The sequence below is a fragment of the Lipophrys pholis genome (genome assembly GCF_963383615.2).
Source record: "Lipophrys pholis genome assembly, chromosome: 19".
Classification (NCBI taxonomy): Eukaryota; Metazoa; Chordata; class Actinopteri; order Blenniiformes; family Blenniidae; genus Lipophrys; species Lipophrys pholis.
Window position 1 is genome coordinate 10,692,501 of NC_137647.1, and position 14,114 is coordinate 10,706,614.

The window sequence follows — 14,114 nt, forward strand, 5'->3', positions numbered from 1 at the left end:
GATCGTCTTCCACAGCTCTGATGCCACCAGCTGAGATGTGATTTGGTTTTCCTGGTGGTTGCCGTCACCACAGGACGTTTTCTGCTAATAACATGCCGCCCTGCTCATGTCAAAGTGACGCGTGGTTTGACAAATCTCAGAGTCTCAGGAGGTGACAGGAAACAAACTTCCCCAGTCCTCATTTCATATTCTCCACTCCTGTTTGCTGGTGTAGCATTTTAAGCAGAGATGAGACGCTCGCCGAATGTCAGATGTTGCTGCGCCAGAAAATCAAGATTTTGGCTCAGGCCTCGGAAAGATGGAGAACAGCGTCGTGGGTTGTCTGAAATTGATGGGGATGCGAGTTGATTTGACTTCCTGTGCGAAGGACGGCGCCATGGATGTGCTGTTAAAAGAACAAGAAGTGACACACCAGCAGCAGATATGTTTACAAAAAAGAAAAATGGGTAAAAAAGTTATTTTTTTCCCATGTTGGGCAAGTTGAACAATACGTCTGCCACAATGAAAATATTAGACGTATAATGTTCCATTTTACACGTCTTTTGAACAAATATGTGGTGAAAGTTGTAAAACAAATATCCTTGTGGGATTTATAAACCTCATTTTATAGCACGTGCCAGAAGTTCCTTGGTTTTCAACATTTGGTTCGTGTGTCCTTGAGTCAGACAGTGCATCAACAGCATTATTACTCATTGGCCATCTCACAACATGTAACACAATCAGACAACCCAGACACGTGACTCTTGAATCCAACACATATTTATTTTTTTTCCGGGGATCAGTTGACGAACAGTTGTAGCGAGAAAGTTGGCAGGAAAAGAAAGCAGCTATAGCGTCAGTCACACACTCTGAGGAAGAGTAATACTCAGTCATCCCCTTGATGTGGTGGGACACTAATAAATGGCGTTCCAGACACTTGGCTGGTGTTTGAGAAGCAATGAAGGGTTGCGGCAGCTGAGTGCCGAGGAGCTAAAAAAACTCAGGCGAGGACGAGTTTGTCCTCATGCCACCTGAGTCTTTCGGAGGCTTCAGCTACGACACATTAAAATAGCTTTATTCGTGTGCACAGAGCGTCCTTTCCAAATCATGTCACACTGTTGATATGTTAAGTTATCTTTTCTTTTCATTCGAGGTTACTTCCATGTTGCATGATACGATATCTTAAGTGAAAGCATTAGAATTAAGCATATGGGTCCAGGCCCCGGTATGTAGTGGGCATCCTGCCAATTCAAGGAATTAACTCACTGTTCTCTCCAAAGAGCGATCTATTTCTTGGCCCTTTTTTTTTTTTTTAAATTTTCAAATACCAAAATGTGAAAGGAAGCTTTCTGTTGGTTGTGTATCCAAGATGATGAAATATGTTGCTGTTGAAACGCGTTTGCCCGCAGCCAGTTGTGTGTTGTTCTGTTGGCTGATCAATGCGCCCCCCCCGGGGGGACAAAGTGGTTTTATGGACTGTTTTTTGGGGAGGGGATCCATCGCCAGCATGCCCTCTAACATGCCCAAATCCTCATGTCGTGGCCTTTCGCGCTTACTTTTACAGACTTGTACTTTATAGATGTGAGCCCATGGAGTTTTTAAACTATATTTAACGTTGCAAAGAAAAACTATATGAGTCACTTCGTCACTACAAGTCACTCTGAAGAAGAAACCAAAGCCTTTTCTCCTCTTATAAACCGCCTTTTCCCACATTATTGGAACACGTTTTCAGAACTGTCATTGTGTACTCGCCACACAATAAACCTGTCTTATCTTCTAAGACAATATTTTTTAAGAATATAAAGATTCATTGTGTTACATGGCAAAACAATTTTATGCATTTATGTCCGCTCTATTGTCCCCAACACTCTGAAATGTGTGTCTGTGAGGTTTTTTTTTAATTGTCAAACATCAGTAAGAGTTTGACTTCAAGAACTAGGGCCAGCATTAGAAATTAATTTGAGGCCTTGTTTTTGCAAACATCAGAATTTTTGTTTGTTCTTTGCAAGACACGTCATTCATATTTCCCCTCATCAGCTCCTCCTCAAGCCTCATTTTATGGGTATTATTCTCCTGAATAATTATGTCTTTTCTAAAGGACGGTACACACCATCTGGACTTCAAACGGCATGGCAGAGAGCGAGAATCTTGTGAGGTCTTTCTTCTGGGCTGTGATGGACTAAATAATGATGCTGTCAATTTTTCAAAGCCTTTCAATCCCAAGAACGTGATTAAAATGAGTCAAATGAAGAGGGTGATGACAGACTACGTCAAAGCTAAAGAGAACACGCTCGACAGACAGACCAGGGTGCACGCTGATCGTCCCAACGCCTGTGTGCTGTCACGAGCAAAATGATTGGTCCCTGACTATCGTCAAGTGAATCTTGTTTTGTTACACAGTGATTACAGAAGTGAATGAGTATCCCACCGAGCCAGCATGTCATTGTGTTTGTGATTCTTTAAATTATTTCATCACATCCTGCCATGTGCGCCTGAGTGTTTATGTTACAACTCAGCTGTGGGTTGTTGGTTTTTTTTCTTCTTCTTCTTCTTCTTCTTCTTCTTCTTCTTCTTCTTCTTCTTCTTCTTCTTCTTCTCCCCGCCTGCCGTGGAACTATTGATCATGGCTGAAATCATCAGTAAATGCTGATGCTCTGTGATGTGTTGAGTGTTACAACATGCTCCCTTTCAAACCACGGATTCATTTAGTATGTGCATACATCCCATCTTGGATTTCAGCCAGATGCATTTTTATCTGGCTGACAACACCAAGTCATTCATTATGACACTTTTACTCACGTGGGCTTTCATTCTTGATGCAAAAAGCATGCGTTAACACATTATATTTATGTCAAGTTAAATCTAAAAGTAATGCATTATTTATCCCCGAATTGACGCGCGATCCGATTCATTCATTTTTTCTTAGTTCATTCTGAATGTTGCATTTAGTTTTGGATAAGATAAGTATATTGTACATATTAGATTAGTGCATAATTTCTAAGTGACCTATTCTCTAATAGAATAATGATTCAAACAATATGGTCATTCATGTTAAGAGAAGAACTTTAGCTGTTTACATGGACACAAATAATTGACCAGGATGAAAATTCTAAGTGAGAGGACTGGTTTCCTTCTTCCCTTTAACCCTCGTTGAGATTAAATCCTTGCAGTGCATGTGTATTGCTTAAAGTTTCTCGCGTGGTGTTTTGAAAGGATGGTAGTGACAAAATACATTTTATTCACATTTTCTCAAATGTATGATCATCTTAGTCGAGTAAACAGATTCATCTTCTGTACTGGAAGGATTCCCGGTAAAGCTCAATGTGGGATCATGTGCACATGTCATAAACGGCCATTGTCACAGTGGGTCACATTATGGGATGATATTCTTTTTGCGTGAGCCCACGTGCACTTCACTGAAGTGTTTTTGTAATTAGGACAATCTGATGTCTCAATCAGAATGACAAATGTTAAGGAAGTGACCGAATAAACCATCCTGATTCTATACATGCTCACAATAGCATCAGTTTGGTATTTGGATCATCACCACTACATGTATTATGTCAGAATTAGAAGTACATAGGTGTGATGAATGATGGGCTGTGTTCTTAAAGTAGTGCTTTACATTAGTTACTTATGTAAAAGAAAAGAATAAAATGTAGTATGTGTTTACTGAGGTACGATTATTCTAAAGAAATCACTTATTGTTGTGACTATAAAACCGTGTACATCTATGGTCGAAAGCATTTCAGTCAATCACAATGGAGGGATCTAAGTGGCAACAATAAATAAAACAATAAAAGTTCAATTTCATTTTGGTATCACTGTCAGTCATGAAGCAATGTGCACACATAAAAGCGCAAGTAGTACTGGCACAAGGGAATATAGGTACAGAATGTCGAGATTTCTTAAAAGTTAAACTCTTTTTTTCTTTCTTTTTTATGTTTGCGCCAGCTGAGGAGTTAGTGAAAAATCTCTGACTCACATGAGTCTGGACACACATGAATGTCAGCTGCAATTCTGTCACTCAACTGAGGCTTTCACAGTAATGGTCTCATTACGTATTTATCATCTGTCATGAATTTAGAAACATTTTCGCGATTTAGCATATCAGTAGAATATTTACAGTCATCTCTCGCAGTTATACAGAACTGATTACCCGCTATCGCTTTGGATGTTTTAATGTTTTGTAAAATCAGAATGACAGACAGCAAGCAGTTAAACGGTTAAACTTCTGGTGCTGTGACTTCCTGTCTTGTACAGTAGTGTACACTATACCATTAGATGATGAAATGTTATGGCCTTATTGTTGCTGGTGACACGTTCTCTTGAACTGAGCATATTTTCTCTGCGTTGTACGGCCACTTTTAATTTAACACTCATCATAATAACTCATGCCCTGATGCATCCGCTGCGTTCGCGTTCTTCCAGGAGAAACATGCTCTTTTGGCTTATTGGGTTTCTGCCAGTGCTTCTGTTCTAAAGGATTGTACTCTAACTAATTAAAGCACGTTTTAAAAGATCATCTGCATTTGTTAAAGAGGAAAATTATACATTAAAGACTCTCGAGGGCTCAGATCTAATAGCGGTTTGCCCTTGAGGACACACATGAAGCAGTAAGACTGCTAATATTGAAAGACAAGGAAATTGGGCATTGAAAATGATTATTATTTAAATTTTTTTACTTTTCAAACCTGCTTTTATGTGTGTGTGTGTGTGTGTGTGTGTGTGTGTGTGTGTGTGTGTGTGTGTGTGTGTGTGTGTGTGTGTGTGTGTGTGTGTGTGTGTGTGTGTGTGTGTGTGTGTGTGTGTGTGTGTGTGTGTGTGTGTGTGTGTGTGTGTGTGTGTGTGTGTGTGTGTGTGTGTGTGTGACAACAAGGCCATGTGTGACTGTCTTCGTGCGCATGTGTGTACGCAATTCGGTGGGTGCCAGTGTAGGAGGGATGCAGATAACACAGAGCCGCAGCATCTGCCTGTTTTTGTGACACTTTGAAGTCTCTTTGATTTTCCCCACTGCACACTAAAAAAGACTTCAGACACTCTCTGTCTGATTGCCTTAACGTGGCGTTGTCCTGGGATGCCCAGGCGTTTAAGGAGAGGGAGGGGGCAAGGAGGCTGAGCCCACAGTGCAAAGCAAAGTAATAAAAAACTAAGTAAATCAAGGGGAATAATGAGGGTGTGCAATAGCCAGGGAATACATGCAATACAGGTAGGGAAGTGTGAAACACTGCAATGCATCTTCGAGCTACCTGCGCTTAACTACGATGCTTTTTGTACATAAAGTTTTGTTTGCAGATCATCTCATCTCTGGTGTTTTCCTACTTTGTATTTACTTCTGGTATTTGGCTGCAGGAAAACTCAAATATATGGCGATTTGCATTAAGAAAAGTCTCATTTTAGGAATGAATAAAGCCTCTTCCCCGTTTCCTTCACTTACAGTTATTATCATTATCCTCATAGTGTGAAGTAGTTTTGACAAAACCGTAGTCGATGCGTTTCACTTTGACATCTCCCAAACTCTTGAGCAGCGGCTTCATTGTACATGTCAGACCAGAATATTTCTGGTTGTTTCAGGGGCCACGGGGTGGTACTTATTAGCATTCCTACTATGTAATGTTGACTCTCGCTGGCAGTGCTATTAAAGGTCTTCTTTTTCTGGGGAGAGTCACGGCTGAGTAGTTCAAAAAGAGAGAGGTCAAGAGAGAGGTCAGGCCATTGCAACAGCCCCCACCCACATCCACACAGAGGAAAACAGAAACATTTAAGGATGTTTGTAAAAACTGCTCTTCAGAGATTAACTGTACGGGCCCTCCTTCACACTCACTGTATTAGATTATCTCTCCATATCAGCCCAAATCTTTCCTTCAAAGTGTTACCCCTGCATGTTTACTGAAAGATGTTCTGAAATAAATGATTTTCTTTCAAAACACAAACTTAGCATGTACTTCAAAGTGAAATCTTTGACATAATGTTATGGGGGAGGGGAAAAAAATTGGCCCTAATTGTCATTTATCGAATTCCACTCACTGAGCATCTCTTTATCTCTGTCCAGACAATCTCAGATTTGGAAACCCAGCTGTCGAGGCAGCGTGAGGATCTCCAGCAGGACCGGGCCCAGCATAAGCAGCAGCTGGCGGACATGGCGGCGCTCCAGAAGGAGGAAAAGCAAAGCGCGGTCCTGGACAAGGAAGCATCCCTGGAACGGCTTCGCTCTGACTTGAAGAGAACTCACAGCCACCTCGAAAGAAGCCACCAGCAGGAGAAGAATGCTATTGATGAGAAGGTGAATAATGAGACGGAGAGAAACGATAAAGAGGTTTTAGTGAACCAAACAACTCTTTGTGGATTTTGCCAATGAGCACTGGAATCCTCATTTTAATCCAGAAATGACACATTAATTAGATCTCCGTTTAAAAGAAATGAGTTCACGCTAAAGCTGCTGCTTCAAAACACAGTCACCATATTCACAGCTCTACCACATTGTTGTCTTACCATCAAGTCTCATTTCCTAAGAAAAGGCTGTACTTTTGCTCCAAACAAACCCAAAATGCATCAATCTGGGCTTTTCTGTTGTGATTGTTGAAAAGCCACACAAGCATTGAGATTGTTTTTTCCAACCTCTTTTTTTTTTTGGGGCCATATCCATTTTCACTTCGTTCTTTTCTGCTTTGTTTCGTGCTGTTGCACGTAGTGATGTAGTGACATATTGGCTTCACCTATTTCCCCATGCTTTTGTAACTTGCCTTCCTGACTGAAAAGTCTTTGTTGTTCGACTCTCGCCACCGACAGGTCAGAAGTGGCATCAGGTTTAAAAACATGCGTCAAATCAAACATGCAGATTAACCAGCTGGACAAAGGCGAGTAAGACGATGGAACGGTTGGTTGGTTTAATTTGCCTTTCCAATACCTTTTAGCGTGCAGAGGCGTTTGTGCATTTACGCTGCACGCCATATGGATCGGGTGCACCTGCGCGTTTGCACAAGCCCTCAGCCGATGCTAACCTCTGCATACATCTGCTCGCAGGCTCACAAACGGCACGTCTGCTTGTGAAACTCACACGGCTTTAGCGTTATTGAAATAATTTGCCTTCAAACAAACATCAAAGGAGGCTCGCCACAATATTTCATGCTATTTCAACATTCACACACAGGGTTGAGTAAGGTAACGGTGCTGACACAATCAACACCACATGTACTTTTGTCTTTGAGGATTGCAGCCTTTTCGGTAACCCACCTGTCCTGGGATAGATTGTTCTGAAATGGTCACACTTGTCGGTGGGACTGGGTCAAAGGATCAGGCATAAGTGCAGCCATTATCCAGCTTTCCATTTGCCATCTTGACAAACCAAGAAATTACTTCAATTATGTTCAAAGGTCCCGTATCTTTATTGCTTGCTGTCTTGCTTTCTTTCTGTGTCACATTCCCGCCTCTCGCCACCTTAGAAACTGGACCCACGACTGGGAAATCGCCCGTAATCTTTTGCTGGTCTAGCAGGAAGCTGACCTAAGGTGGTGTTGATCAGAACCTAATCCCTCAGCAGGACCCATCAAAGAGAGCATTTTTCATTAGACACCATCCTACGCCAGCTGCTCGGCATTAGCCCGAGAATGCAGGGACCTCCAGAGCACCCAAGCGGCCATTTTGGCTCCATATGGCACACAGAACTGAGAGATCCGGGGGAGAGAGAAAAAGTGTGTTTCTCATGCAGTAATCCTCATTTGAAGAAAACATGCTATTTACTATCAATCTCCTGTTTCTCTTTTAGAAGTGAGGGCTGTTTTGCTTTGTAAAAGTTTGATGTTTTTTTTCTTTTAAGTACGCTTTGATTTCTTTCTTGCTTTCGCCTTTTTTGTACACGGTAAAAAAGAAAGAAAAAAAAGTGGCCCACAGTTGTGGCGCAATCTGGAGTGGATTCAAAGCTCCTAGGCCGAATGTTGAGCTGAGACTGATAACACTATCAGCAATGTGCTAGTTTCACTTTTTATGAAAGAGATTAATGATTTCTTCATCCTTTTCTGTCAGCTGAAAGTGCATGCTTCTAAAAAAAAAAGAAAATCACCAAAGGTCGAACGTCTTACTTTTCCCCCCTTTTTTGTACTTTTTAATCTGTCGCCAAGTTTGACTTCGGAGTGGGCAGGCAAAACTTTCTCTACTACATTGCGCCCAGTTTTTCATTTTTTTTTTTTTCACATGGGATTGAAGTCAGCCGGGCCTCAGATCCATATTGACTCGTTCGCCCTGTTTTGTAAGCTGAAAATTTCTCATTCTTTTGATGCAGACAGAACTGCTGTCCTCTGCAGTCCACCATGCTCTTGGAAGCAGAGCCTGGGCAGGCCAGCTTTTCCCCTTTCTTTTTTTTTTTTTGAACACATCTCCCAGATCCTGGAAAAAAGGCCAGAGAAATCCATTAAATCCATGAATGGATTCTCATCAAAGACGCATGCATTTAAGGCAGAGACAGAGGAGAGAGGAGGATACAGGGGGATGGGGGCGGGGGGGGGGGACGTTTTGGGAGATGTTTTAGGAGAAGACAGTCAAAGCTTTTGAATGGAGTAATGAGAAACAGAAAATCAGAGGCGATAAGATGAGACGTTAAGATAGTTCCATACATTTGATCTGCGCCAAACGGAAAAGAGAGATGGAAGCAGGCCGAGGGAAAGGTGTGTGGGGGTTTGTTAGTGTTGTTGCTATTGAAGTTTGTCTTTGTTAGTGTCTTCCTGTGTGTATGTGTGTGTGTGTGTGTGTGTGTGTGTGTGTGTGTGTGTGTGTGTGTGTGTGTGTGTGTGTGTGTGTGTGTGTGTGTGTGTGTGTGTGTGTGTGTGTGTGTGTGTGTGTGTGTGTGTGTGTGTGTGTGTGTGTGTGTGTGTGTGTGTGTGTGTGTGTGTTGGGGCTGGTGACGGTGATGATGGAGGTGTTGGTGTGTGAGAGGAAATTCATACAACCCAAGACCTCTCAATCTCCATTCTGCACTAAGGGGCCTGTGAAGCTGCCTCTGTGCCTGATAAAGACACCTCATCTCTGGACTGCAGCGAGCACGCATCCTGCCTCTCACCCACACCGCCTCCGTATCTAACTTTCTTATTCTACGCCACACTTCCAACCTTCATCTCTCTCTCCCCCTCTCTTTCTCCCTCTCTCGCTCTCTCACTCTCCCTGCCACATCCTCACCCCTGCCTTCAAGTTATGGCAAAGCTCAGAGCATTAGGGCATTCTTTAAAGACTTGACTTTAACCAGAAATGTGGGCTAGGCAGTGTTGAAACTGATTTATTTTAATTTTTTTACTATGCGTAGACACTTTTGTCAGCCCGCTGGCATGTAAACACAGGTTAAATTGGCAATAAGTGCTTAATAGGCAGTGATTTAATGAACTTAAAGTTTGGTTAGTGAGGGGAGAAACAGTCCTCGTGTTGCACCTTCACACACGCTCACTCCTTGCTTGTCAATTCTAGACATCTGAGATAAAGCGAGACAAAAGCTCCGGAGACTTCAGGTTTGATGGGGAATGAATAATGTCTGGATCCTTAAATCCATATTCACTCATGGTCTTGTTACTAGAGCTCTTTGATGTGTTAGAGAAGATTAGATGTACAAATTTTGCCTGATACGTTTGTGTAGAGCGAGGTATTTCTCTGGGAGTGTGTTTGACTTCAGCAAAGAAAGCACATACTGAGTACTCTGTTACATATTACATGTACTGTATACACATACTGTATTTTAAAGAGTTGACTTCATAAATCTTTCAGATTTTAATATTTAGTGTTATGTCATCATGCATGTACTGTACATAGAAAAAACCTGCATATTCACAAAAATAGCAACAGTGACAGAAGATGTTGAAAGCTCACCCTTTCTGATATTTCCTCGGGCAAGTAGTGGGAAAGGAATGCGTGTGTGTGCATTTGTAGTACCTCCGAGTGTGTGTGCGTGCATGCCTACACATACTTCAGATCAAAGGGCTCGAGCATTTCATCAAAAAATAACCGAGTGTGACAAAATCACCTGCAGGCAAACGTCAGCCAATGAGGAGGCAGCTTTTTGGCAGGCAGTAGCCAATCGCTGCACCCTGTGTCACAGTACCAGTGTCCCCCTGGCCATGCCCCATTTGACTTTCTTGACATGAAAGGCACGGCACAGTTCAGTCTTCCCATGACACGCACGCACGCACGCACGCACGCACGCACGCACACACACACACACACACACACACACACACACACACACACACACACACACACACACACACACACACACACGTTCAGAACTGCAAAACTGAGGAATGAAGACCTCCACACTGCAATTAGTCTCTTTTGTTCCGCAGGTATTTCTGTTTGCTTGAAGGAGGTGTGTGTGTGTGTGTGTGTGTGTGTGTGTGTGTGTGTGTGTGTGTGTGTGTGTGTGTGTGTGTGTGTGTGTGTGTGTGTGTGTGTGTGTGTGTGTGTGTGTGTGTGTGTGTGCATGCTTCCAAAAACTTCAGAGGTTCTCCTCTAAAAACGTGAGCTTGCGTTGTGTGATCGTATATCCCCTGGCTGGCTTTTTTTTTGCATTCTCACTCATTATGACATGGCACCACAAATGTATAGGTTTTTCAGATGACGCAACACAGTTTTGACACCAAGTCACCCCATTGTGTTGGAGCTGATCCGATCTGTTCTATAAACACTTATTTAAGCAATGACATCTGCGCTGAGATGGTGGGGGTGTGTGAAGAATGCAAGCCTCTCACGAGTTGTGTTCTGCAACGAGTCGCCCTTCGAAACACGGAGAATGATCTGTGCAATCGCATCTCAAGAGAAAGATGTTTTGCTGGAAAAGACAGCGAGCCAGCAAAACTTGAGGCTGTAGCAGGTGCAGCACTATTTAACAGCCACCATATCCCAACGAAACAACAGATGAAATCTGGGTACACCCTGGACTTGTTGTTAGTCCGTCACATTACAAACAGAGAGACAAGCAATCACACATCACACAATCATATTACAATAATACAACAATACTACAAGCAATTAAAGCTCACGTGTTAGCCTCTAATGCATGTTTTTGGACAGTAGGAGTAAACTGTGCCCAAAAAAATCTGCAAATCCTAAAAGTAAAATATTCATTTTGAACTCTTTTCACATTTGACATTGTTTCCAGGAATAATTTGGGGCTCTTTGCTCACATTCATTTAATTTTTTTGTCTCAAACCTTGTCATAGAAACCTGCAGCAGATATTAGGTCATTCTTGGAACAGACTGGTGTGGTCCGTTGAAGTCATCTGTTTGGAACCTTTGTTTGTTTTGCTGTGTACAAAGCTGAGCATGCAAGTCTTTTTATGTCGCTGGTGATGCATCTGTTTCCACCGATTTCCCACGTGTGGACACATGTGTCCCCGACCATCTCCAAATGTGGTCTCAGTGATTGGATCTTAATGTGCCTGCAGTCTGTTGCAGTCCCGTCCATATTTAGAGCCGTGCACTTCTGACCGGACCACCCAAGACAGGTGAAGCGCGAAACATACTCGAACGCTACACGTTTTCAAAAGACCTGCAGCTTCATGGCAAACTTTTATACGCATGATGTATGTGCCTTTTCAGGGTAAACATCCTCATTTTCTCAAATGGTGGAGCGTGTCAGCTTTCATTGATTCAAGGTGTATGTCCTGAAGCAGTGATCACGCCAATAAAGCTGCGGTGTGTCTTTAAAAACGGCGCTTCGCCGACAATGTGAGCAATGCAGTTGTGTTTAAAGAAAATAACCTGAATGTGATGAGACGCAACCTTTTATTTGTAAGTTACCAAACTGCTTGACGAGGAAATTTGAAGGAATGCACGTTCTGATTTGAAAATGCTGCTTACCGCTTTGGAGAAAACCACTTCTTGCATTTCCTCCTCAGACGACGCAGACACCTGAACATTAAAGTCAGGGTGAAGGGACCTGGCAGAGGCTGATCTGGTAGTTGATACAGTTTTCCGTAGTCCTGTTCACGCCCTCTCTGATCCTGACCCCCTGAGACATTCATTCAGCCTCGGTGAGCTTTCCGTTCTCTCCCTCAGCCAGGAGATGGTGGTACGAGGTTGTTGTCATTGTTGTTGTCATGCCGATTTCTTGTTCTTCTCTCGCGCCTGCTGTCACTGCCGACTTATTAGTTTGGTCTTTTGCCATGTGGAGATGCACCAAATCATATTATTTACTTGGTCATGGATTAGGTGAGAAGGAGGGAAAAAAACACTGGCTCTGGGATGATCAAAGGGGGCCCACATTCACCTCAGACTGACAGACAAAAGGATCGGGGAGACGGAGCAAGGAATCTGGTTTTTGGAAGGGAAGAAAAGGCAAAGTTCAAGATGTTTTGCAGCGGGTGTGTTGATTATAGGATCAAGGGCGTCTGAATCTGGATTAGTTTGCTGATGGTATATGTTTACATCAGAGCAATAGAGATTGTTTGTGTGCAAAAGCCGATGCGCTGCCATACGCGTGCGCATGCCCAGACCTATGCGAGCTCCTCGTCTCCTCAGTGCACCATCGGGCCCGGCGGCGGAGAGAGAGAGAGAGCGAGCGAGTGAGTCACCCAGCAGATGAAAGAGTCAAAGTAAAGGCTCCATCGTCCCAAAAAAACATCACACAGCTCCCTTGCTCACTTTTTGAAGTCATCCAAGAGGAGGGAGGGAAGCGACACACTTTCTCAATCGCATTAAAACATGGCGTCAGGCAGCTCCCATCTTGTTGCACGCTATAGATTATACTTCGGTTTGAAGTGGAGTTTTAAGTGGGACACTGTGATATCGGGCTATGTTTTTTGGGTTAACTCCTTAATTCAAGTCAAAATCGTCCTCCGTCCTCACATTTGAAACTCTCGCTGAATAAAGCGGGAATGGAGACGCTAACGCCCGAAAGACTAGAAAGATGCAATTATGACATTTAAAGTTTAGTTTAAACGACTAGTTGACTTACTTCTTTATGCAGATTTATTCCTTTCATAACGATCACATTCGATCGTCCCCCTTCAAACTTTCACACAAATATGGATACAGATCACGTGACACTCTTGACCTGCTCAAAATAAGAGATTCCCTGATTCAGCGGCCGCGTCCATTAATCACCTCAAACAAATCCTGTCTTTTGGGGTTGATGTTAAGCCCAACCCCGCTGATGGTAATGAATGTAATTGGTTTTATGATATCAAGAACTGTCTGGTAGAGTGTGTGATCACTGAACGTTCGATGCGTTGCATGTATTCGCGCATTTGATGTGTGTTTATCTGTGCACGGCAGCCCGCGCGCACCCATGATGCATTATTTCTGTGCGGCGTGTGATGCAGCGCTGACAGTGAGCAGCGGGGATGAAGAGAATCACTACTGACAGGCAGTGATGGCAAACTGTGAAATGGAAATAAAGCCTCTTGTCATTACAGCGGCAACTCTCTCTTGCGCACGCAGATACGCAAGCGAGCGCAGCAAGACAGCAATGATTACAGACAAACGAGCAAATAACATCTCCCAGCTCTCCCTCGCTGGCAGATTGAACTCAAATTGTTATGAGAGACATGCGTGGTGAACAGAGAATCATTTTGAATGCTTACAAATACTACTGCCACTATAACTGAAGGCTTTGTGGAGCAATGCAGAAAAGCTCCACTTTGAAATCCAATTTTTGTTGTTGTTGTTGTTGTTGTTTTTCAAGAAATGATTCCCATAAATCAGCTCCCCAGTGTGCAATATACAGCGCGTTCCGTGCTGGGTGAAACTACCAGCAATCATTAAAAGACTACGTTTTATGACTCATCGTTGCCTTAAAACCTCCCTGTTGTTCACCCCCGTCACCTGTCAACTGGCACTCGCAGTTTCTCTTCTCTGTGAGTGGAGTGATATCATCTTTGCGTCAGCAACTCTTGTGCAAAGTTTTACATGTTTTGTCGGAGTTCAGCTTCAGGCTGATACTCAAAAAACGTAATTGCTTTTTAGCAATGTGAGATGATTGGAAACATATTCTAGAAGAAAGAAAGAAAAAAGAAAAATGTCATATGGAAGTAATATCCTGCTCGGGACTGAACAGATTCTCAGAATACTTCATTTTTTATTTCTACCACTGGACGTGTGCGATCAAACTCGATTATTGCGATTATTGTTCATTTTGTGTATTTTTGAAAAAGTGTAAC

At 42.8% G+C, this 14,114-nt stretch overlaps 1 protein-coding gene across 4 annotated transcripts in view; it reads left to right on the plus strand.

The window, feature by feature from the left end:
- Positions 1-14,114, plus strand: part of cep112 (centrosomal protein 112) — a gene marked incomplete at its 3' end in the record, with an annotated part of 95,644 nt that overhangs the window by 48,529 nt on the left and 33,001 nt on the right. For all 4 annotated transcript variants that reach the window (XM_080488156.1, XM_080488153.1, XM_080488155.1 and 1 more), the window contains one exon: positions 6,032-6,262. In XM_080488156.1, the coding sequence (XP_080344282.1) occupies positions 6,032-6,262 (231 nt within the window). The remainder of the gene's footprint in view (positions 1-6,031; positions 6,263-14,114) is intronic.